The sequence below is a fragment of the Cavia porcellus genome, unplaced genomic scaffold, assembly GCF_034190915.1.
Source record: "Cavia porcellus strain 051 isolate PalLab524CR breed Dunkin Hartley unplaced genomic scaffold, mCavPor4.1 scaffold_21, whole genome shotgun sequence".
In the NCBI taxonomy this organism is placed as follows: Eukaryota; Metazoa; Chordata; class Mammalia; order Rodentia; family Caviidae; genus Cavia; species Cavia porcellus.
In genome coordinates, this window is record NW_026947504.1 from 7,653,767 (window position 1) to 7,678,512 (window position 24,746).

Consider the following 24,746-nt stretch of genomic DNA (forward strand, 5'->3'; position numbering starts at 1 on the left):
AAGAACAGCAAAAACGAACAAAATGCGGCACAAATACCTAATGTTCTTAGCAATTATAGGTTTATTCATTAGTAGCAAGAAGTCCTATTGAATTTGGGGACAAGGGGTGTAATGGGGATCGAACTAACGAACTTGCCCTTGACAGGCAGGCGCTAAAGGCGCTAAAAACCCCAACCCCTAGGCTGTCCTATTTCTTATGCAAAAGTTAAGCAGAGGCAGTCACCAAAGAAGTTGCTCACCTAAACTAAACTAATGACCAAAATACTGGACGCTAGTCTCAATTTTTATTACTTTCCTAAACCTGCTTGCTCTTATAGAAAAGTACACTTAAACTGGATGAATTTCCAAGGTCCTTTCCTATTCCTATCCTGAAAAGCAGTTTGGGGTTGGTAGTGGGGTTAAGCATCTTGATCACTCTTCACTGACAAAAAATGTTTCTGAGTAACAACTCATTTAAGCAGTGGTTTGGACAAGGTCAGAAATACAATTTCTCCTGATACCAATCGTTATCGTTTTGGGTTTTTTGTTTTGTTTTGTTTTGTTTTTTGTGTAGGGGGCAAGTCCTTCGAAAAAGGAACAGGGAGAGGCCTTAAACGAAACAAACATTACTGTGACAATATATGGCTTTTTAAACTGTCCATACTGAGGCCTTTCGGGGTGCGCAATGGACTCTACGTGACCTAAAAATACAAAAAACAGGACCGAATTACACAGGCCCCGTTCCGGCAAGTGACCCGAAGGTGTTTCCATTTGAAACGCTCTCTTCAGTTCCCACTCCGGAACGAAAGGGTTCCGGAGTTCAAAGTACGGAGGCAGGCCGGAGACAGCCCTGCGAAGGTTCCCAGACTACCTGTCTAACCGGCTCCCACCTAGCAAAAGCCTCTCGCCCCCACCCCAGCTTAAGGAGACTCGACCCAGCTTTACGTCTCCAGGAAATCATTCTTCACTTCTTTATAGCCTCTTTTCTTCTGCGAGACTCGAATTTCCCCTCGATATTATTGTGCAAGGTACCCTCGTCCGCCAAAGAGACTACTACGCTTGGTCAAGACCCCGTTTTACCTTCTTCAACTCCAGATCCACGGGGGCCGCCATGTTGGTACACTCTATGCGCCTGCGCATTGGAAGAAGGCCGGAAAGGGAGGGGGTAAGGGGTGAAGGGCGCGCCCTGAGGATGGAGCGACAGATTCCTTCTGCGCCTGCGCATGAGCCAGGCATACTAGGATTTATTTATTTATTTATTGGTCTTTTTTCCTTTTTATCGGTACTGGGGATCGAACTCACGACTGCCTGCTTGCAAGGCAGGCGCTTATGCCGCTGAGCTAAATCCCCAGCCCCAATTTTTACACAGCTGGGTGGTTTACCCTTGAGCTGTTGGGGTTCCATTTCAATATTCCTTGCTTTTGTAAATAGTCAAGTGTAGCTTGCTTCTCCATGTCTTCCAGTCACAACTCAAAGCAAATTTACTGTGTAGCTGTTGTAATAAGGGTTTCCAAGGGAAAAGATTTAATAAAACCAGATGTGCTGTTGGTAATGGATGCAGGTTTTTATTTTAGCAGCAATAAACTTTAGTCTTAAAATTCTATTTCGTTGATGTGCACACCTGTTATCCGAACACTCAGGGAGCCTGAGGCAGGATGATTGCAAGTTGAAGCCCTCATGGGCAACTTCATGACTTAGTAAGACTGTCTCAAAATCTAAAAAAAAAAAAAAAAAATTAACAGAGGACACAGCTCAGTGCAAAGGCCCTGGGTTCAAACTCAAGTACTGAAAAAAAATTATGTGGTCATTTTTAATACCCATCTGCTCTTTCCTGCAATGGTTTAATCTTACCTAAAAGAGAATATAATTAGAACATTATTAGAAATTGTTTTAAACTTCCTTTATAATGTCCCATCACCTGAAATATATTTGGATGTCAATTCTTTTGTTGGATACATCTTCTGTGTCTCTCTTGTGAACACTGATTTCCTCGTGTGAGACTCACAGTCTTTCTTCTTTCTAAAAATCTCAACTATCGGGGCTGGGGATTTAGCTCAGCGGCATAAGCGCCTGCCTTGCAAGCAGGCAGTCATGAGTTCCATCCCTGGTACCGATAAAAACGAAAAAGACAAAAAAAAAATCTCAACTATCGTAGTCACATTCCTTCTCACTGGGACAAAATACCCAACGCCTGCAACTTACAGGAAAAAAAGCTTGCTTTGACTCACTTTTCAGTCCATAGTTGGCTGATTCCAAAGCAGGATGGAATGGCAGAGGAACAGCTGCACATTTCATGGCAGCCAAGAAGCCAAAAGTGAAGGGAGGAGCTGGGGAATGAAATAAACCTCTCTAGGCCCTGCCCCTACTAACCTGCCTCTTCTAACCAGGCCCCACCTCCTAACAACCAATCAGCTATTATACAAAGTCCCCATAATCCAACGATCTTCCAGACCCACAGCTCTCAGCACATGAGGCCTTGGGGGACATTTAGGTCTAAACTGCAACACTCTTTAGTGTCTAGGATGCTCTGGAATGTGAAAACATCTCTGCAGTTGGCTTCATATTTATGTCTATCAAAGCTTTATGAAATTTATGGGTTCCAGACCAGTTTTTACCTTTGTGCATGTATGTGTAGATGTGATACAGGGGATCAAACTTAGGGCCTCGTGTATGCTAGATAAGCACTCTTCTACTGAGTTACATCCCAAGCTAGCTCTACTTTCATTCTTGACGTCACATGAGTGAAACAAATGAGGGGTGGGTTGATAATAGTCATCATAAGCATGAAGTTGACAGTTTGTGATATACATTAATGGCCTGGTTATGACTGAAATATGTTTCAATACAACCATTTCATTTGGAACTTCCTTTCTGGAGCTTCTAAAATGACAGGAAAAGACTATGACTGAAATCTCTAAAGAGTTTACTATCCTTGAACACTTTTCCAGAGAATATTTACGAAATTAAACTGGGCATGATAGCACATGCCTGTAATCCCAGCTTTTGAAACTGAGGCAGGAGGATCACCATGAGTTTGAGGCCAGACTGAGCTACATAGTGAGTTAAAGCCCAGCCTGAACTGCATAGGGAGATTCTGTCTCAAAAAAAAAAAAAAAAAAAAAAAAAAAACAAGAAAAATCATGAAGTACCTATCTCTTTTACTTTGTAGAAGAAAAAAAAAGAACAAAACAGATTTTCTGTTCAAGGCTTTACTAGTATAAGGGTATACTCCTGAGGTTCAATCCACCCTCAGAGAATGTAACTCTCAGATCTGCTTACCAATGCTCAATAATTTTTTTGGTTTATTCAACAAATACTTATTAATATCTGCCACACATTGCTCTAGGCTTTTGCAGTATACCAATAACAAGATAAAAAGTCTTTGATTTCACACACTCCACTGAAAAAACACAAGTAATAAATAAGCATGGCTTATTTAGAAGCACCCCAGCGTGGGCCAGGAGAAGAACCAGCACTCCCGAGTTCTGGCCCTGGAGGGACTTAGGCAGTTTATTCATCCACCCTCTTAATAAAGCGCCCCTGATGCGGGCCAGGAGAATCATCGGCTCCCTTGAGCCTACCAGCACACAGGCTGAGAATCAAACATCAAACCCCACCCCAAGCAACTGGGGATAGATGTCTCAGCATCTCTTGGGAGGATGGCCATATGCAATATAGCAAATACAGCAGATTTCCTTCTATTTTCTGTTTGAAGGCAAAGGTTGTTTTCACTGTTTTTGTTTTATGTTTGTTTTGCTCTATTCAATACTCTTTCAAATGGTTTTATAATGTTATGCTTTTGGTTTGGTTTCGCTATACCTAATTGGCTGGACAACTATTGTGAAGATAATGAGATATACTATAGCACCTATTGCTACTATCCTACTATCCTGCTGTGAAGTTCTGTACCAATTTCACTGCCACGTTTCAATTGGCTTTGTTCCGTCTTGTTCCGTCTGTTTCTGAGAAGGAAAAGTAGTTTTTACTACTTTCAAAATAAAATTTTTAAAAAATTAGCATACAACCAGGAGTGGTAACACATGCCTATATTTCTAGCACTCAAGAGGCTGAGGCAGGAGGGTTGCTGTGAGTTCAAGGCAGTCCAGGGCTCCATAGTACAGGTCAGCCTACACTACATAGCAAGACCATGTCTCAAAAAGCCAAAATAATAGTAATAATCACAGATACTAAAATAAGTACTATTAAGAAAGAAAACAGTAACGTGCTTAGAGCTTGACTGGGTAGAGGCCACGTAGCTGTGAGAAATTTTCAGGAGGACATAGAATTTGAGATGAGAACTAGAAAATGGAAATAATGAACCAAGCTAAGAACTTGGGATAGAGCATTCCAGACAGAGGGAATCTCAAGAGCAGAGAGTTTAAATTGGACAGGCTTGGCATATTTGAAAACTAAAAAAGGAAGAAGCCAGTGTGGTTGGATTGGGAAAATAGTAGAAGATGACATTAGAGAGGTGATCAGGGACTAGATCATGGAAGGATTTTTAAGCAACAGTCAGGGTTTAGAATGTCACTGAGTGTGATCAGAAACCACTGAATGATTTGAAGCAGAAGCTTCCCCTGATCCTATTTTCAGGGGAACATTGTGGGTTCTAATAGGAAAGGGATTGGAGGGACATTAGTGGAAGCAGAGAGTTCTGGTTAGGAGACTACTGCAGTAGCCAAAAGAGAGATGATGATGGCTACAGGAGATCACGGCAGCGGAGAAGGAAGTGCGTGGGTGCAAGCAAAGGCTACTGAACTTGATGAAGTGTTGGGGAGGAAGAGACAATAAAAAAAGAAAGAATCAAAGATGATCCCTCCAGGATGAACATAACCATCATATAGTGCAGCCATTACTAATAATCACTAAACTTTAAATAATATGCTGAGTCAAGGAGGCCTGGTAAAAACACAACAAATGCTGGGCATGGTAGCACACACCTGTAACCCCAGCATTCGGGAGGCAGAAGCAGGAGGATCACCATGAGTTTGAGGTCAGCATGGGCTACATAGTGAGTTCAAGGCCAGCCTGAACTACACAACAACAGAAAGGAAATAAATCTAAAATGTTAAAAGGCCAATGATTGTATGATAGGAGAGCAGGGGGCTGGGAAAGAGGCAGAAGGCAAAGTTTACAAAGGAGTGTGAGGTAATGTGTTTATTGTATTACTTGTGGAGCTAGATTCCTGAATGGGAACTCAGCAAACTCTATATTCTTTATATTCAACTCACTATATATCAAAAGTATTTCAAATCTGTTTAAAATAAAAAAGCATTTTTTTTAAAGCCAGTCAAATTTAGCAGTGGGGAGGGTGGTATACCAACTTTAGTGACACTAATGTTAATAAGTTCTGATAACCCACTGCCATCGGACCAGCCCAAAAAAGCATTCTTAAGGTGATTTTTGTTTGTTTGTTTGTTTTCTGGGGTGTTTTTGTTTTTGTTTTTGTTTTGAGACAAGGTCTGGCTTTGTAGTTCAGGCTGACCTTGAACTCACTATGTAGCCTAGGCTGGCCTTCAACTCTCAGAGATCCTCCTGCCTCAGCCTCTCGAGTGCTGGGATTACAGGCATGTGCCATTATGTCCAGCTGAACTCCTAAGTTTTTTTTATCTGCTCAGATTAGTTTAATGGTAATGTCTTGAACTGAGAAGGAAAAGTAATTTTTGTGGTATAGCTTGTGTGTAGTCTTAGGACTGCTTCATAAGAATAATGAAAAAATACTTCTCCTTGTGAATAGACTGTGTACGTTAGATTATAAATTGAGCTGCTACAATACAGATCCAAAATAGCAATGACTAAAGCAGGTTAGAAGCATGTTTCTTTGCATTGCAATCATCGAGGCTTAAAAAAAAATTGAGAGCAAAAAATAAGTCCCAAAGTGCCAGGGTTCCCAGGCTCCTTCTCTCTTATCCACAAGATCCAAGGCCATTTGTCACTATCATAGTCTAACTTAAAGAAGGAGAAAAGAAGGGGGAGGCTTACCTCTTCCCTTTAAAGGCTTTTCCCACAAGCTGCAAGTGTGGCTCTATTCCTATTGCAATAGCCATAACACTGTTCCTGGCTGCAAAAGAGGCAGGGATGTTTTGTTATTATTATGCACAACTTTGTGCCTAATTAAATACTAAGAATTCTGTTATTTTAAAAGAGAAATAGAATACAGATATTAAGAGGAAATGAGCAGCTTTTTATATAAGTTTTCAGTTGACAAAGCTACTTCCACTCATCATGTCATTTGATCTTTATACTTTGTGAGATAGATAGATCCTAAAGGATTCACTCAGTTTGAGAGGAAGTTTAGCAGAGTAGTTGAAAGTGTGAACTGTGGAATCTGAAATCCTCATTTCACATCTCATTTTCACTATTACTAGCTGAAAGATTCAAGAAAAATTGTTTAATTTCTCAGAGTTTCAGTCTCTTCTACTGTAAAATGAGGCTAATGTTAGAATCTATCTCATAGTTTTTGTGAGGAATGAGCTAACATATGCAAAGTTATTGGCATATAGTTGCATCACTCAACATTAATTGTTGTCATGTGTAAGTGTTGCAGACCTACAGATCAATAAAAGATCAGTTCAGAGTAAAATGAGGAAAACTCTGCTGTAAAGGGCGCAGATTCCAGGAACTGGAACTGCATGGGGGTAAAGGCTTATGACCCAAGACTCTTTCTTCCTGCCTCCCTCCCTTCCTTCTTTACTTTCTTGTTTATTTTTTGTGCTAGAGCTCAAGCTCAGAGCCTGGCTCATCCCTAGACCAACCCAGGAATCTTATATAAATATAAAACATTTGTGGCAGACAAAGGAGAAAGGGTATTCCTAAAAAAGATACCAAGGCAAAGGCAAAAGAAAGACGGGTGCTTTCAGAGAAGTGCAAGCCGTGTGGTACGGCAAGAGCAAAGGAGCACACTGTAGAAGACCGTGTGAATACAGAACAGTCACCTCTGCGTTAGTTAACCCAAGCCCTGTCTCCATGTACTGATTTGTACAGGGCTGGCTAAGCTATTTTTTCTCCCTTCAATTAGCTCTAAGCATTGTAAATAGGGCTTAACTGAAGTACTGATATAATCTTTGAAGCTGACAGTTTCCTCTTTCCTCACATGCTGTCTCCCTATAAGTAGTTGAACACAATGAGATGACAGAGCCACATAGCTCCAAAATGTCACTTGGATTTGAGCCTCAAGATGAGAGGTTATAACTTCCCAGGGCACAAAAGTTTACATGTCAGAAACTAAAGTAGCAGCCTCCTAAACATTTAAATGCTACTCCAATTGAGTTATGCAGACTACTCTTTCTGCATTCTCTTTCTTCAGCATATTGCAGAAGTGCTTTCCAACATCGTAGTTAAGCCTAGCTCACAGACTCACATAATTCCTGCCATAGTTTTGAAATTTAGTTTTAGGGTTTTTTTCTTCTGGAAATAAAACGGATTGGAAAACAATATTTCTGCTATACTCACTGTCACTCATCCTCAGGCCACTAGCTTCTTCACAAGTTAATAAATGTTGGGTGATGCCTTGGCTCAAGGCCTTTATTCCATAAATCCTCACCTAAATCACACTTAAAACCCCTTGGCTGCCATAATTATAAATATGTCTTAGTGTCTTTATTCTCACCATGGGTTACACTAGAGGTGACAGATTAAAATTAATTCACTAGAATTATAAGAACATTTCAATGGGACTGCAAATATAATCTTAGATCACAAGAAAGATGGAAAAAAAGACTTCAATATTCGGATTACAATATCCACTGAGAAAAGTGGAGGGGGCTGTAAATATAGGAATGGCCAATCATATTCAAACTCTATAACACTAACATAGATTCTTTGTAGAGCATGATTTCCAGAAGACAGATGAGAAACAAGGTCAGAGGCTAGAGCAGCCATCCACATACCAAGGGGCTAGAATTAGGGTAGGTGAAGAAGAGACAGGTTCATCTGTTCTTCATAAATCCTCTTCTTTCTTAAGTTGGTTCTCTCTTAATTCTATGTTAGCTCTCCTAGTTTTACATCATTTAAATTAAATAGAAAAACAGCTTCTTTGCTTTTTTTTCATTACTGATAGTTGAAGCTTAGGCTTTCAAACTGAGGGATCTTCATACCTTTATTATTTTGAGACAAGGTCTCACTAATTCACTAAATTGCCCAAGCTGGACTTATGATCTATGTTTCCACCTCCCATAGTACTGAGGTTACAGGCATACACCATCATGCCTGGCTCTTCTTTGCAGATATTTCCATTTGAAGGTGATTAATCATCACAGTTTGTCCAAGACTGTTTCTATGCTTCCATGGAAAGCATGGCTCTCCAGGAAAGCCTTCAGTCTTGGGCAGAACAAAATGACTGATTACCCACTCCCTAGGGCCTTGGAGAGAGGCAATATGAGGTGGTAATAAAAAGCAAATTCTAGAATCAGATTGCCTGGATTCAAATCTTAGCCATATTGGAAATAGGAAATAGGACCTTGAACAAGTTAATTTATCTCTCTGTACCTCAATTTCCCCACTTGAAAGATGGGTTTGAGGCAGTGTGGTAACTGTCTCCCAAGGTCACTGTGAGGATTAAACAAATTGATATATGGTGAGTGTTTACAATGGTGTTAGTACTTACTATGAGATTTTTAAAATAATAGTCATTATGAGCTGGATATTTAGCTCAGTGGCATACGCATCTGCCTGGCAAGCACGACGTTGTGAGTTCAATCCCCCCAAAATAATAATAATAATAATAATAATAATAATAGTAATAATAATAGTCATTATGAACATTTGCCCCTTGGTTTATTTCACTTTTGTCTCATACATCTCCTGGCTTTGTCATTCTGTTTGAACATCTCCAGACCTTTTACTTATAAGCTCTCTGTCACCCAGTGCCAAGGATAGTAAGAAAAATGGCTCAGTAGCACTGTAGACTTTCCAGCCTGTGAGAAGCCTCAGAGTACCGGATTGAATTAAACAGAACTGAGGCTTTTAGGATGCTCTACTAAATGGGCCACTTTGTAATATCATAAATGGAACAAGGAATGGTATATCCACTGTGGAAATCAGTATGGAGATTGCTCAAAAAACTAGGACTAGAGGTCCCATTTGACCCAGATATTTCCCTTTTTGATATTTTCTCAAAAGAAGAAAAAACATCGTACCACAGCAGTATATGCAAACCCATGTGTATAGCAGCACATTTTGTAATACCTAAGTTTTGAAATGTCATTCAAACAGAGAATGGGTAGAAAAGATGTGGGGTTCTTTTATATAATGGAGTACTACTCAGCCATAAAGAAGGGTAAACTTGAGACATTTGTAGCTAAATGAATGAACCTTGAGATTATATTCTTAAATGAAATAAATTGGACACACATGTGTAAATATCACATTATCTCTCTGCTGTGAGAAACTGAAGGTGTAAATAAGAAATGAAATGTGTAATAGAAATTGTGTACCAAAAAAATTGTGAAGTAGGAAGACATTGTTTAAAAGGCAAGGGGAACTAAGGAGGAGATATAGGGAAAGGAAGGAAGGCAAAAGAAAAAAATGAGAAAAGAAAGATAAAATGGAAACAAAGCTTTGTAAATAAAGAGGGAAAGGGATTGAAGGGAGGGGAGGGGAACGGGAAAAAAAGTGGAATCAAGATGTTGTATGTACAAGTACAAATTCTCTATGATGAACGTGGTCATTATGTACACCTAAATTGTACCAATAAAGTCAGTTTTTAAAAAATGGCCAAGGAGATACAGGTATATATAGCTCAGTGGTGGAGCACATGGTTAGCATACCCAAAACCCAGGGTTTGATACCTGTATTCCCCCACTGCCACCAAGTTTAAAAAAAAAAAAAAAAAGACCAAAAAATAAAAACCAGGAAAAAAGGGAGGAATTTTCACTTATTTGTTATGAAGGCAAATCTGTATAAAAGTCTGCCTGTGAGTAGGAAGGTACAGGGTGGGGGAACTTGTACAGTAGCCCTGTGGTGGCCTAAGGAATGGGGATGAAAAAGAAATCTTCCCAAGTGACACATTTGCTGAGCAGCTCTGAGTAGCCTTCCAGCTGACAGTATGTTTGGAGCTGGGACTTGCCCAGGCAGGAAAAGTGCTTTTACTATGCCTAGCAAATGAAATAGTCATAGGAAACTCTGCAAGGAAAGGAAGTGAATCGTCATTAGCAGGAACTGATGGTGGCTTTCCCAGGCACCCGGCCACCTCTGATTCAATCTGTTTATGAAAAATCTTAAGAAAGTTATTATTTGAAATCAGTCCTGATGATTTAAACCTACATAAGAGACGAAGCTTGAAAAGAGAGGATAGTAAAGCCTGAGTTATTTATCCCAGTGCTCACCAGACAAAGTAAAAGTGTAAGACCTGCAAGAGGAGGCAGCCAAGCACCAAGACATTTCCAAGTACAGGAAAGGAATAAAATCAAGGAAACTGAAAGTCCAGAGGGAATCTATGCCTCTGTCTCCACAGTTCATCAAGCAGAAAAATTCATTTTCCTTTAGAACAGGAAGAGGAGTACAATAGGGTTGTGCTGAAATCTGGATAAAACTCTACGCACGCTTTATAAATAGCCACCAAAAGTACAGCACAGGGCAATGTTACTCCACTCTTGGAGGCAGACCGAGGACAAATGGTTAATGCTTTCCTTCCGAACACCCACTTTAACACTCTAAAAGTTTTCAAATGAAAGATTTTTTTAATTAAAGAAGCTTAAAAAATTAATATTGTTCCTTTTGTAAATTAGAACATAAGTGAATATAACGCCTAGTAAGTAAAACAGGTGTTACTTAAAATAGGAAGCTCCATTTCCGTCCACTAGAAAGAGTCCCAGGATTGGCTCTTCTTGGCCTGACTTGAGTCACACGCTTGTCCCTGAACCTGGCACATTGGTCAGAGATGTGGAATGCCCTGATTAGCCAGGTGCAGGTCACATAGCCATTCCTGGAAGGTTAGGAATATCATTGTCTATCCAGAAAGTTCATAGAGTTAAAGAGAGAGGCCTTCCTTCCCAAAGAGTGACATATACCTACCAAGAAGTACTGCATTTACCAAAGGAGAAAAAAGACATCTACTGCAATTAGCCCAATTTTCAACTTTCCAATCTCTTCTAATGGACAAGTCAGTTCCATTTTAGTGGGTAAATAAATTTCATGATGGTGGTTCCTATCCTCTCTCAGACAGCAATATCAGGGACCTCAAGGAAACAGTATTGCTTTGCAATAGAATCCTTGGGTCATTGGACATGGAGAGTCCCATTCAAAGTTGCTAAATGTAAGATAAAATACTCTCTCTCTGTGTTTCACTAAAGACAAATCAATCGTAGCAGCTACAGGGGAGGAGAAGTGGAAGTTTCTACTTCCTTTTGTCCCTTCAGCTGAGGTCAAATGCCTCTGTGTGGGTTTGGAAAGGTGGTAAATTTGGCTAGTTGTGGGAGAGTACCCTCAACAGCCTTATAAATTCTTGTCTTTTCTAACCACAGTGATTAATAGAGAATATGGAACATCAGATCTGAGTGTAGAAGGGCATATAGAACAAAGGGTAAATTTTCCAAGGGACCTTGCTAATTGATTTATTTACATATGTCTCCATTGTGTTCTACTATCTGAAGTGTAGGATCCTGTATAAATTTCTAAAAAAGAATCCTAGATTCAAAGAACTGAAAGAGGCTTTTGAGTTCCAGCCCACCCAGTCCCTTTGAGGAAAATGAGAGTTACCGAGCAACAGTGGTTTGCCACAATCCCAACAAACTGGTGTCTAAGGTATGATTAGAATCCGAAAGATGATGGGCCGGGAGTTTAGCTCAGTGCTGTTAAGTTTAGCTCAGTTTAGTTAAGTGCCTGCCTGGCAAACTCAAGGTTGTTAGTTTGATCCCTGAACAAAAGAATCAAAAAGATGAATTCGCTTCCAGGGTTTCTTCTTTCTGTCATCTCTTTTTCAGTTTTAATTTTTATTTATTTATTTATTTACTTACTTTTTGTCTTTTTCCTTTTTATTGGTACCAGGGATCGAACTCACGACTGCCTGCTTGCAAGGCAGGCGCTTATGCCGCTGAGCTAAATCCCCAGCTCCAGTTTTAATTTTTATTAATACACGTTTGCAGTACACAGTGATTGCATTCAATGTAGGGAGTTGGTACACATAAATAACATATTTAAAATTTTCCTTTGGTAGTCCTCTCTCTTCTTCCTCCCTTCATCCCTTGGTCTTCTTCCCATTTGAAGAAGACCTCTCTCTTTGTTTCTTATTTTCTTTTATTCTACTCTTTACTTCATTTATACTTTGAGTTTCTCATATAAGAAAAAACCATGCCATATTTACTCTTGTATGTCTGATTTATTTCATTTAACATTATGGTCTCAAGTTGAATCCATTTTCCTACATATGATTCGACTTTATCCTTCTTTATGGCACAGTAGTATCTATTGTGTCTAAAAACTACACTTTTTTTTTTTTTTTTGGTCTTTTTCCTTTTTACCAGTACTGGGGATCGAACTCACGACTGCCTGCTTTCAAGGCAAGCGCTTATGCCGCTGAGCTAAACCCCCAGCCCCTACATTTTCTTTATCCATTCATCTTGTGATGGATATATAGCCTAATGCCAGAATTTAGCTGTTATGAATTATTCTGCTATAAACATGAGTATGCGTATATCACTGTAATATGATGTCTTTGACACTTTTGGGGAAAATACCTAGTAGTGGAGTAGCTGGGTCAATGGAATTTTCAGTTTAAGTTTTTTGAGGAATCTCCATACTGATTCCGTAGTGGTTGCACTAGTTAACTTCCCCACCAACAGTATACTGTGGAAGGATTCCACTTTCCCTATATCCTCACTACCATTGTTATAATTTGATTTCTTGAAGATAGTCATTCTTCCTGGAGTCAGATGGATTCTCAGTGTTGCTTTAATTTGTATCTCTGTAATAGTCAAAGATGTTGAACATGTTTTTATTGGCCATTTATAGTTCTTAAGAGAAATATTTATTCATTTCAGTTGTCCATTATTTGACTGTCTTTTGTGTTGTGTTGTTTTGTTGTGTTTTTGAGACAGGATCTTGTTATTTGATTTGAGCTGGCCTTGAACTCACTATGTAGCACAGGCTGGTTTTATGTTTGCAAGAATCCTTCTGCCACAACCTCCTAAGTGTTGGAAATACACGTATGCACCACCACATCTAACTTGATTGAGTCTTTTATTTTGGGGGGAGAGGTCTAATTTTTTTGAGTGCTTTATATATCCTGGCTATTAGTCTTCTATTTGAAGCTGGCAAAACATTTTCCCCATTCTTGTAGGTTGTCTCTTCACCCTGTTGCTTATTTTCTTTGCTGAGCAGAAGCTTTTTAATTTGATATAATCCCATTTATCATTGGTGTGTGTGTGTGTGTGTGTGTGTGTGTGTGTCTGTGTAATAAGGGTTTCAAGACACTATTCAGTTTAGGTTGGTTTAAACTTACAGTGTAGTCCAGGCTAACTTTGAACTAGCAATGATCCTCCTGTCTCAGCCTCCCAACTGCTGGGATTACAAGCATGCAATACCATGCCAGGCCCCACTTGTTGATTCTTGGTGTTATTTCTTATGCAATTGAGATTCTGCTTGGAAAGTCCTTACTTATGCATATGTTTTCACAAGTTTTCTCTATTTGGTTTTCCAGCAGGTTAAATGTTTTTGTTTTAAGATTTAGGTCTGGGGATTTAGCTCAATGGCACAAGCGCCTGCCTGGCAAGCATGAAGTCATGAGTTTGATCCCTAGGACTTAAAAAAAAAAAAAAAAAGATTTAGCCCTTTGGGCCCAGGATTTAGCTCAGTGGCATAAGAGCCTGCCTGGCAAGTGCAAGGTTGTGAGTTCAATCTCCAGTATCAAAAAAAAAAAAAAAGATTTAGGCCTTTGACCCAGTTTTATTTTAGTTTGGTACATGGTGAGAGATATGGGTCTAGATTCAGTCTTCTGCATGTACATAGTCAATTTTCCCAGCATCATTTGCTAAAGAGACCATCTTTCATCCAACATATGTTTTTAGCCCCTTCATCAAAAATCAGATGGCTGATTGTGTCTCAGGTTGTTTCTGCATCCTTTATGTTGCTCCATTGATCCATAGGTCTGTTTTGGTTTCAGTACGTTTCTTGTATGCTCTCTTAGGTGCATTCTGGCAAAACTACTAAGTCTCAAACAGAAAAAATGTTTAGAGTCATAAATCGCCATTTGTATTAGCAATATGAGACTCCTTTTTGTAGCTTTTTTATCTTTAATTTCACTTAAGCATGTACATTTTGAAAAGAGCCCCAGTCCCAGAGTACCAGAAGAGAAAAGGATGAAAAAACTCCAGAGCTTAGCACCCTAGAAGACATGTTCCTTTGGACTGAATCTATCTGCAGAAATTCTGGGTTTCTGCAGAATTTGAACAAACACCAGGATAACTAGGATATCCTTGCCAGTGTATCTTAAACATGACCTGCAACAGTTTTTCTGAATTTGTGCGGACACAGTTTCCTTAGCATCTCAAAAATGCCCGGCCAAGCATGGTGGCACACACCTGTAATCCTAGCACTTGGGAGGCTGAGACAGGAGGATCACTATGAGTTTGAGGCCACCCTGGGCTATATAGTGAGCTCAAGACCAGCCTAAACTGTATATTGATACCCTGTCACACACCAAAAAAGTAGAATTTAGAAGGCGGCCATAGTTCTGTTACACTACATTGTGACTACAGCCTCTATTCAGGCAAATCAACTCATTCACTGACTTGCTTAGTGCAAACTTGATTTCCCTGGCTGCCTGTCAGATTTTGTAAATCTACAACCTTCTGGGCAGCAGAACATTAGTACAAATCCAATACTGGCATTTTTAGTTTTTAACAAAGAAACTATTCATGTGTTGAATTTGTTTACCTATACATACAATAAGACTTTGTGTTTACAGAATTCCAGGTGTTGTTCGAGCAGTAAACAAAACACTGTATTATCACCCTTGCTGGCTAGCTCAGATGCTGGACTTTATAGACTGGACAAGAGGATTACAGAGATCTTTGTCTTCATGTTAGCAGTTCCATAAAATTGTTTCCCTTGGATTTCTACAACATACCAAGAATATTCTTGTTTTGCATGAATGTGTGTGTCTTTGGGATTTTTGTTTTTGTTTTTGTTTTTTTGTCATGTTTTTGAGATAGGGTCTTGCTATGTAGTTAAGGGTGGCCCAGGCTAGTCTCAAAAGTGTTCTACCTCAGCTACACAATGTTGGAACACACCAAAAATATTCTTACTTAAAAAAAAAATATGGCCAGGTGTGGTAGAGCATTTCTGTAATCCCAGCACTCAGTAAGCTGAGGCAAGAAGGTTGCCATGTGTTCCAGGCCAATCTGGGCTATGTGGTGGGTTCAAGGCCAGCTTCACTAAAAAATGAGACTCTGTCTCTAAAAGTAAAAACAAACAGACAAACAAAACCCTAGAGCATTTCTAGTGATTGAAACTCCCATGGCTTCTTTCTTTGGCTGTCTTTACTCACTCTTTGAAGCTTTCCTTAGAGACAATTCATGCTCCTGGCTTCTCAAACCTTTGGGGGTCTCAGTGAACCTTCAGCTTCGCATTTACAGTTTCATACACTGTCCTCACAAGGCCACACTGCCTGGACTCCTAGGCTTTCTTCTGAAATCTGGATGGAAGCCTTCCCAACTCCACAACTCTTCCATTCTGCACGTACCTAAAAGCAGCACCATGTGGATGATGCTAAAGTCTGCCACCAGCTGGGCTGGTGGCCAAGTTTCTTTTCTCTGGGCTGTAGGGATCAAGTGCCTGGATTACTGAGCACTCTGAACCCAATCCTGAGGAAGAAATTCCCTAGGCTGCCATCACTCTGCAATGTGGTACTCTGGGTCTCCCTTCCCAAAGAAAGTCTTTCACTTTTGCAACTTTGAGACTGCAAAGGGTGGAATCTTGTGATGACCTCAGGCCATCGTTTCAATGTCCTGTTCCTTCTCAACAACCAAATTCTTTGCTGCTCTCTGTCTTTGAATTTCCATTCTGGCCAAACTCATATTACTTATTGATTTGTTTGTTTGTTTTTGTCTTTTTGATACAGGGAGCTATGTGATTCAAGTGGCCTTGAACTCATTTTGTAGCCCAAATTGGCCTCCAACTCACGGTGGTCCTTGTGCCTCAGCCCCCTGAGTGCTGGGATAACAGACATGCACTACCACTCCCAGCCTTCAAAATGTTTTAAATAATTCTTCTGGGCTCTTTGATTGATTCTCAACAACATACATCTGGGTAAAAACCCTGAACAGTAGCCATGCCACCACCTCAACATAAAACTGCCTTGAAATTTCTTCCACAACATTAATTAGTCCATGGTCTTTAATCTTAGCTCAGGCAAAGTTTCTGGACATAAGCAAAATGCAGACAAATTTTCTGTCAAAGGATAACACACATGTTCTTGAAATCGAAGAGCCAATGCACTCCTTCTTCCCAGCAAAATCCTCCTGAGTCTGGTCTTTACTGGCAGGATTTCTATCAGCATTCTGGTCTTCTGAGCTCTGACCAGAATCTTCCATAAAATACATCTTAAAGCATTCCAAGACCACTTCAGCCAGTATCTGCAAACCTTTCCAAAGTCTTTTTACAAGCCAGTTCCAAAGGCTCCTGAACCACATGGTCAGGTACAGTTATAGCAACAATCCCATTTCTGTGATACTATAATCTGTTTCAGTTACTTTTCCTGTTGATGAGACAAAATGTTGCAGGCAGCTGAGTTAGAAATATTATAGGCAGTCAGACAGGGCTGGATCCTCAAAAAAGGCAGTGCATAAGCCCAGATATCCTACAACTGTGGGGGAGATGGATACCCCTGCTGCGGGCCAAGCCTCAAGACAAAGGATCAAACAAATGCATCCACATCCTAAGGACTAATATTCTAATTAGTTCCCTATCACCCCGAGGAAGCCTGGAGTCACCCTCCCATCACCCTAGGGAAGAGTCACTGCTACTTAAGAATGCCCGCTTCCTATGTGACTTGCTTCCCCATTTGTCCCTAATGTAATCAATTTTACCTGAACTACTAATCTTATTGGCTAACTATAGTTATATGTCTCACTTTAGGCCCATCTGCTTTGTAAATTCCCAGCCTTCCCCCATCTTGAACCCATCTCGCCCCATGATTTTGCTCTATAAAAGTCCCTGGAAAAGACAGAGTCCTTGGCAACATTCTTGGGACCCCTTCTGTCTCTCTTCAGACAGAAACTTTCTTCTCTCAATAAATATATTCTACTTTTAACCTCTGTGGCTCCTAAAATTCATTCTTTGATTTTAGAGAACACGAACATAGTAGGTTGGGAGTTTCATTCCCCTATATCAAAAATACCCAACACCCAAAGTTAAAGTAGAAGAGGTTTGTTTCAGCTCACAGTTTGTAGAGGTTTCAATCCATAGTCAGCTGGCTCCAAGGCAAAGTGGCAGGCAAAAGGGCATCACAGAGGAAAAACAATTCATGGCATGGCATGCAGAAGGCAGCAAAATGGCAAAGTCACGAAGCAACAGCAGCAGCTTCTTTTTGTCCCTTTATATTCTGTCCAAGCCATACACCTGTGGGTTAGTGCTACTCATATCCAGGGTCGAGAGGCACCCTCAATCCCAGCATCACACCCTAACCCAGCCCCCTCCAAAAAGCCCTGCCTACGACCAGAGAAAGCTTGAGGGAACATCTAGATACAAGCCATAACAACTGGTACCCTAGGAAAAGAAATTAACTTCTTACCTTTAGTCCTCTGATTTTCAGTTTGTCTTTCCAGAAGCACCCATAGTGCCTTAACAGCGAGCTACACATCCCCCGTCTTTTTTTTTTTAATGATTTTGAGACAAGAGCTCCCTAAATTTCCCAGGTGCAACTTGAATTTGAGATTCTCTTGCGTTAGCCTCTCTCAACATTGGAATTCCAGTGTGTGCCATCTACATCTGGTTTATCATGTTTATATTCTCCCAGAGGAGTTCTACTTGTTTTTGTAGGTCTCTGTAGTCATTTATGAAGTGGTTATCTACTCTAGTAGACTAAGGCAGGATGCTGTCTATTTTTTCATTACTTTATCTCTCGTGCTTGCACATGATTAGCAATTTATAGGTGTTGGTGAAATGATTACATTAAGAGAACAGAGATTGGGTCAATATCTAGACTGCTGGTTTTTGTGCATCCTTCATGCTTCCACTCAGCATGGTACACACACAAAGCTTCACTGATTTTCCTATGCTCCCCTAACTCTCAGTCCATACCGTCGTGAAACAGCTTTCACTCTGCAATAAAACTACTGGTCTCTTACCTATAGGCTGTGAGCCCCTAAAATGCAGGGATCTTATTTTGCTCCTCTGGAATGCTGTGTCAGTACTCTAGAAGGCCGCAGTAAACACTCCCTGACTGCTTTTCATCTCACCTGACCCATGTGACTTGACACTTTTGTAATTCTGATCTCATACCCTACCAATCTGTACCTTTGCAGAGTGGTTCCAAATTGTTATTTTTCCATAAAAAGAGCATCAGCCTCAAAACCTATAATTAAATAGATGCACTTCACTTGAGCCTAACTGCAGTTCTTATTTCTTTCAACACTCAGCTTCTTCACCTACCAATGGAGATAATAGTGCCAACCTCCAGGCCTGTTGTGATAATTAAATAAGGCCATATATAAGTTGAGTCATTTTCCCATTCACTTGAGCAAGAAGGAATGTCTCAGTGTGTTTTGCTAAAAAGGAGAACTACTCTCTAAGAAGTACAGTCAGGCAGATGGGATCCTTTTAATTTTGAGCTCCTGGGTCCTAAAATGCCGTTTAAACAGTATTTAAGTATGAGACAAGAATCACTAACAAAATTTTTAAAAATCTTCTTTGAACAATAATGTGAAATATAATGGCTGCATGTCAAAGAAGCTCCTGAGCGATGCATTTTCAGGATGACCTACAGAAGTTTAAGGGTCCTCCTGGTCAGACCCTATGCAGTCTGGTGCCTGCCTGCCCTTTGTGTCTCCTCTTGCATTACTCGTGCGAGCCTTACACTCCAGCCACAATGAACATCCTTTGCTCACCCTTTTGGTTTTTTTTATACCTGGCCTTCGTGTATGCTCTTCCCTCTGCCTTATTTGGTAACTCAGAGAGTGAAAATTTCTTCCCAGTCAGTTATGGTGACATACATTTGTTGTCCCAGAATTCTGAGAGGTTGAAACAGGAAGATCACAAGTTCGAGCCCAGCACAGGCAACTTGGAGACTTGGTACGACCTTGTGTCTAAGTTTAAAAAATAATTTTTTAAAAGGCCAGGGTGTAGCTCTGTGCAAGGCACTGGGTTTATACTCCTAGGTGAAATAAATGTATGTTTTAATATCACATGGTTTCTCTGGTGTTAAATACCAAAAGTATAAATAAGGACCTAAATGTATAATAGGTATTGGGAAACAGGAAGAAATCGTTCAAGAAAAGGGGAACAAGAGAGGGGAGAGGGAAAAGGAAAGAAGGAACAAGAGAAACAGGTAACAGTTTGTAAACAAAGAGGGGAGGAGGGATTGAAGGGAGAGGAGGGGAATGAGAAAAAAGAAGAAACAAGATATATCATGTACAGGTACAAATTCCCTGCGATGAATGTTATTGCTATGTATATCTAAAACATAAATGAAAAGTGAAAAATTAAAAAAGGACTTGAGATATAGATCAATGTGAAGGTCCAATAGCACACACATGCACACACACCCCAGAAATGAAAACAAAACTCTCCCCTAGAAAGACCTCTCGACCTTCTATCTAGAGGAGGTCACTTTGCCTAAGGGTATTCTCTTACTACTGTGTTCCTTCCCTTTCATAGGACTCAGGACAGATGCATAATCCCCAAAGGCTTTCATTCAACCATTCATTTATCTGACAATCCTTCCTCTGACAGGTCCTCCTTTGTTCTAGTTGATCTGAGTGCTAGGGATACAATGGTAGGCGAGATAAGAGACAGACTCTATTTTTGAAATTTAACTCTAATTTTGAAACTTACTTCCAAGAGAGTCAGACAATAAACAATAGTATAGGGACCTCTGACTTGTTCTTTGTGGCATTTGTAGTAGCCACCATTGTAGACATCATACCCAACACATAGCAGATAGACAGTTAGAAAAGGGAAATGAAGGACCAGGGATTTAGCTCAGCAGCGTAAGTGCCTGCCTGGCAAGCGCAAGGTACCCAGGTTCGATTCCTGGTACCAAAAAAAAAAAAGAAAGAAAAGGGAAGTGAAGAGAGGGTGAATGACAGCCAGCCTGAGGGAAGAGCACAAGTGACTAGTGTCAGTGAGTGTAATTAATTACTTCTGAATCACCTCCAAAGGGTCTGCTCAACTTATAGAAGGCACTAAAGTGGCTTGGGCCCCTTTCCTTTCCAGTTGGTCTCTAAGAAGGAAAGAGAAACAAGGGGGAAGTTAAAAGCACCTGCCTGCCTAGCAAGTGCGAGGTCTTACAAAAAAAGAAAGAAAGAAAGAAAGAAAGAGAAGACGTGGTTTATCTTCCCTTCTTTTTGCCTTGTGTGTGTAGGTACCTAAGAATGGGTAAGTGGATTTTCTTCTTCACTCTTGTGCCTTCTATAACAGAAGTGGGCTAGCTTGTTGCCAAACTCATTCCTTGTCCTCATGGACACTGAGCTACATGCATTTTTCCACTTTTCTTGTAGTTAGGTAGGACTCCATGGTGAGATTTTCAGTAGACTGGGGACAGAAGTGAGAATTCCCAAAGGTGTGACCCTCTGTACCCTTCTCCCATCACAGTGACCTTGTGAGCTTTAGATTAAAGTTGGAAGAGACATAGGTAAAAGACTTGAGTCCCTGAGCAACTATTTGGAGAAGTCTCTCACTTATTAGGAGCACATTTTGGACTTTGCTTGAGTATGATAGGCCACTAAAGCTGAGAGCTTTCTTTTACAGCAGCCAGTAGTATTATAACTATTTCCTTCCTTATCCTCCACAAGCCAGTGACACCTCTCCAGCAAAGAGCCCAGACTCAGTTCTTACTGTGGTGCCTTGACATCCCCAGTGGCATGGTGGTCATCTCTTCAGACCAAACTGGCCTGCTATTTTTAGTTGCACAGCTTCTCCTTCTGCCATGTGGCGACCTCTGTGGATGGCATCATTTTCCACCCAGTCATGCAGCTTAAACTCAGGGTGATTCTTGACTCATTGTCCTTTCTCTCATCTTGCACATTAGCTCTTGAATTCATGTGCTTCTCTTCTCCACTGCTACGACTACTCGTCCAGTCCATTCTCCAATCTGAATCAGGTACCTAAAGGTAGGTCTGCTCATGCCACCTCCTCCCGTGCTCACGCTGGGCTGGCTGCCCATTGCTCTGACAATTCAACCAAACTCTCTGGCACAGCCAAGAGGGCCTCGTGTGATCTGGCCCAGCCTCCTTTTGCATCTTCTTCTGCTGACCCTCACCTAGATGTTTACATCTGGTCACACCAGTCACATCAAGCCCATTGTTCCTCATTCACATCATCCTTTCTCTGACTCTGGCAGTTCCCTCAGTGTAGACTACTTCCTACTTCTTCACTTGGACCACAGCTGATGATCAAATCTCAGGTTGAATTTCACTTCCTCAGAAAACTGAGCTCTCTGACCTCTGGGTCTGAAGCCTTCTACTGCCCATCACAACTCTCGAAACTTGATTGCTGTGGGTTTTTTCTGTCTTTCCTGTTAGAGAACAGAGCATAGATCCTGTTCAAGATAGTGTTCTTAGCTTCTATAACAAGGCAAGAATCAGTGGCCACTTGTTAAATGACCATGTATGAACAATAAACTAGTTCAGTAATTACCAACTTATAGTTGTGATGCAACCTGGGTGTAGTGGCCTATACCCTCTGGGAGGCTGATGCAGGAAAAGCACAAATTCAAGTCCAGCTTGGAAAATTTATAATTTAGCAAGATCCTGCTTCAAACTAAATATATATATATATATATATATGCTGGCCTTGGATTCAATCCCCAGTGCCACATAAATAAATGAATGAATGAATGAGCAATGTAGCATTCCTTGGCACTTCTAGGAGTATCAGTGCTCTTTATACTCCTGGTTAATTTTCAGTGCTCTGCAGTCTGAGTCAGTGTAATTCACCCCGACTTATTAATGAGGAAACATAACCCTGAGGGAGCAGGTGATCTGCCCCAGGGAGGTACGGAGGTGATACTCACAAAGTTCTGGCTATGACCACATTACTTCTGCCACCCCCGCCACCCTCAGGGTAGGGGGGTGCACTTTTCTTGTTTCTGAACACCCAGGCGGAAACGGAATATCATGACACATTGGGGGATTTCTTTCTGCCCTTGCATTTTTCTGATGTGACTCCAGCCTGGGGACGGAGGGAGTACAAGCCCTGGAAGGAGGAGGGAGGCAGGGAGGGTAGTTGCCACATTCCTCAGCAGCCTCCGTTTGCATAGCTCAAAGAAAGAAGAAAGAAGTTAGCAAGCTTTGGCAGACGGCTGGGCATTCAGCTCCTGTTCTGGCAGCTGCAGAGGTTGGTCTGAATAAATGCTCTGCCAAGGTCCAGGAGGCAAGCACTCTGTCCCTGCCCTGGCTGCCAAAGATGAGGTAGAGGGGGTCAGGGGCCTCTGCCTAAGAGCAGGGTGCACAGAAAGAGGCCCCTTCTTTCTACCCAGACTGGCAGCTAATTGGCCACAAGTCATTATGTGTGTGCGTGTGTGCGTGTGTGTGTGTGTGTGTGTATACGTGTGTGTGTACACGCGCACACACACGCATATGCGATAGAAGTGAAGTGGACAGTGTCAGGCCTCTACGCAGCTCCTTCCCAGTTGGAGGGCAAGTATGGCATCAGACAGCCTATGGGGCTATCTCAGCCCCTCCTCCATCCTGGAGATGTTAAAAGGGGCAGCCCATGGGCAGATGTCCCCACCCAGCTGCTGGGGCCACTGCCATCACATTCCAGGGCAGACTGAGAGTCACAGAGTGTGGCTTGATAAAGAGGGTAAAGCCTTGCTCACCATGGAAACCAGGCTTCCCAGGAAAAGGTCACATATTTGATGGGTCTGTCATCTGAGTACCTTAAATGCAGCACTGTTCCTATTTTCCTAAAGCCATTGCCAGCTGAGAAGGCCTGAGACAATGGGGGTGGCAACTGACCTGTTTAGGCAGGGCCCTGTCATATTTCCCCTTGTCAGAAAAGCTCATGCTATGCTCACTTATATATCCTGACCCCAGCTTGTGCCCACTGGGACAGCCTTGCAGGCGAAGTCTTAAGTCTAGAAAGGACTCAACTGAGCAATGAATCTAGAAATAGAGGTTTGAGAACAAGACCATGAGAGGAAAAATTGGCACCAGATTAGATGTCAGAGCTTGTTAACAATAGTAATAGCTATTGTGTATTGAGTATTGACTTCATCAGGCTCTGTGGCACACTGTAATCACCACAAAAACCCTAGTTAAAAAAAATTAGGCTTGGAGAGGTTAGATAATTTGTCCAACATTATTAAATAACTAGCAAATGGCATAGTAAAGATTTAAACACAGGCCTGTCTGATCCAGAAACTGAATTCTTAGCCAGTCTTTTCATTCATTAATTTATTCATGCATTCATTCAGTTATTCAATTGTCTGTTCATTCATGTATGCAACAAAGATTTAGTGAGCACCTGTCATGTCTTACAGACTAGATTGGATGTGGGAATGCATAGCAGCAGAAAGATGTGCACCACGACCTCCAAGAATGTGTGACAGAAGATATGAATGAGCAGACAATGACAGTGCACAGTGGGATTGAAGTGATAGGAGAGGAGCACCAAAGCTGCTGCGGGAACAGCACCGATCTTCCTTACACTCTCCAGGAATAGACGATGTGGGAATAAGAGGGAGAGTGACCAGTCCGGTTAAGATTGGAGATAGGTGGTAGACATTCCCTAAAGGTGTCAAAGGATACAGCTGGAGAAGGATGCCCACCTCCAGAATTGAGCTTAGGTCAGATTTCTCAGGTAAGCGCTTGCTTCTTAAATGCACCTGATCTGGCCCCCTTTACCAAGCATGGTGTTTTCCAAAGCCCAGCACATCAAGGAACACAGGGAAAAGAGAAGCCAGGCCTTCCTAGAGAACCTTGGATGTGTGTATGGTTTCCATAGCCATCCTTAGCCCACTCACTAGAGGCATGAAGAAAGAGCCAGCTGGTAGCTTCTTCCTTCTGTTGCACTCTCATTGAAGTCAATCAATTTAGCATTAAAAGCAGAGGGGTAGAAAATAAAACTAGCTCCTCTTCATAAGCAAACCACCCCAGTGACTTCTAGGTTGGGCAAGGAAATACGGAGGGAGGGGGGGCTTAACTCCTCCCATCTGCCGGGTTCCTACACTCACATCATGTCTTTGCAAGCCTCCCACACACACTCTGATCCGCTAACTGCAGCCTGAAAGAAGCCCTTTTCCTGAAATGAGAGAGAGAGTCAGGGAGGGAGACAGGGAGAGAGAGAGTAAAGAGGAAGAAGGGGTGTTCTCTGAAAAGCAAGAGGGCAGCTGGCTTGTTCACAGCTGTGTGGGTGGCAATGAGCTAAGAAGTCCCTGTTCTCCATCAATCAAGAGGGCAATCATGAAAAAATGTGCAATGTTAAAAGTTCAAAAACAGAAACCAAACCACAGCAACCTCCAAATTATATTAATTTGGTGGTGGCTGGACTCTCCGGAAACCAACCATGGGAAGGGGCAATTCTAACTTCCTCCTCTGGTCTTAGATGAAGTTGCCTGTTCCCTGGAGACCTGGCTTGAGCACCTTACCACAGCACGTAGGAAATCACAG

The 24,746-nt window shown here is 41.4% G+C and overlaps 1 protein-coding gene across 1 annotated transcript in view; it reads right to left on the bottom strand.

Annotated features, from left to right (window-relative positions):
* Pfdn1 (prefoldin subunit 1) overlaps nt 1–1,215 on the bottom strand; it is a 79,472-nt gene extending 78,257 nt beyond the window's left edge. Inside the window, exon 1 of the mRNA XM_003477145.5 lies at nt 1,060–1,215. Coding sequence (XP_003477193.3) covers nt 1,060–1,215 — 156 coding nt within the window. The remainder of the gene's footprint in view (nt 1–1,059) is intronic.
* Between the last annotated feature and the right edge of the window lie 23,531 nt (nt 1,216–24,746).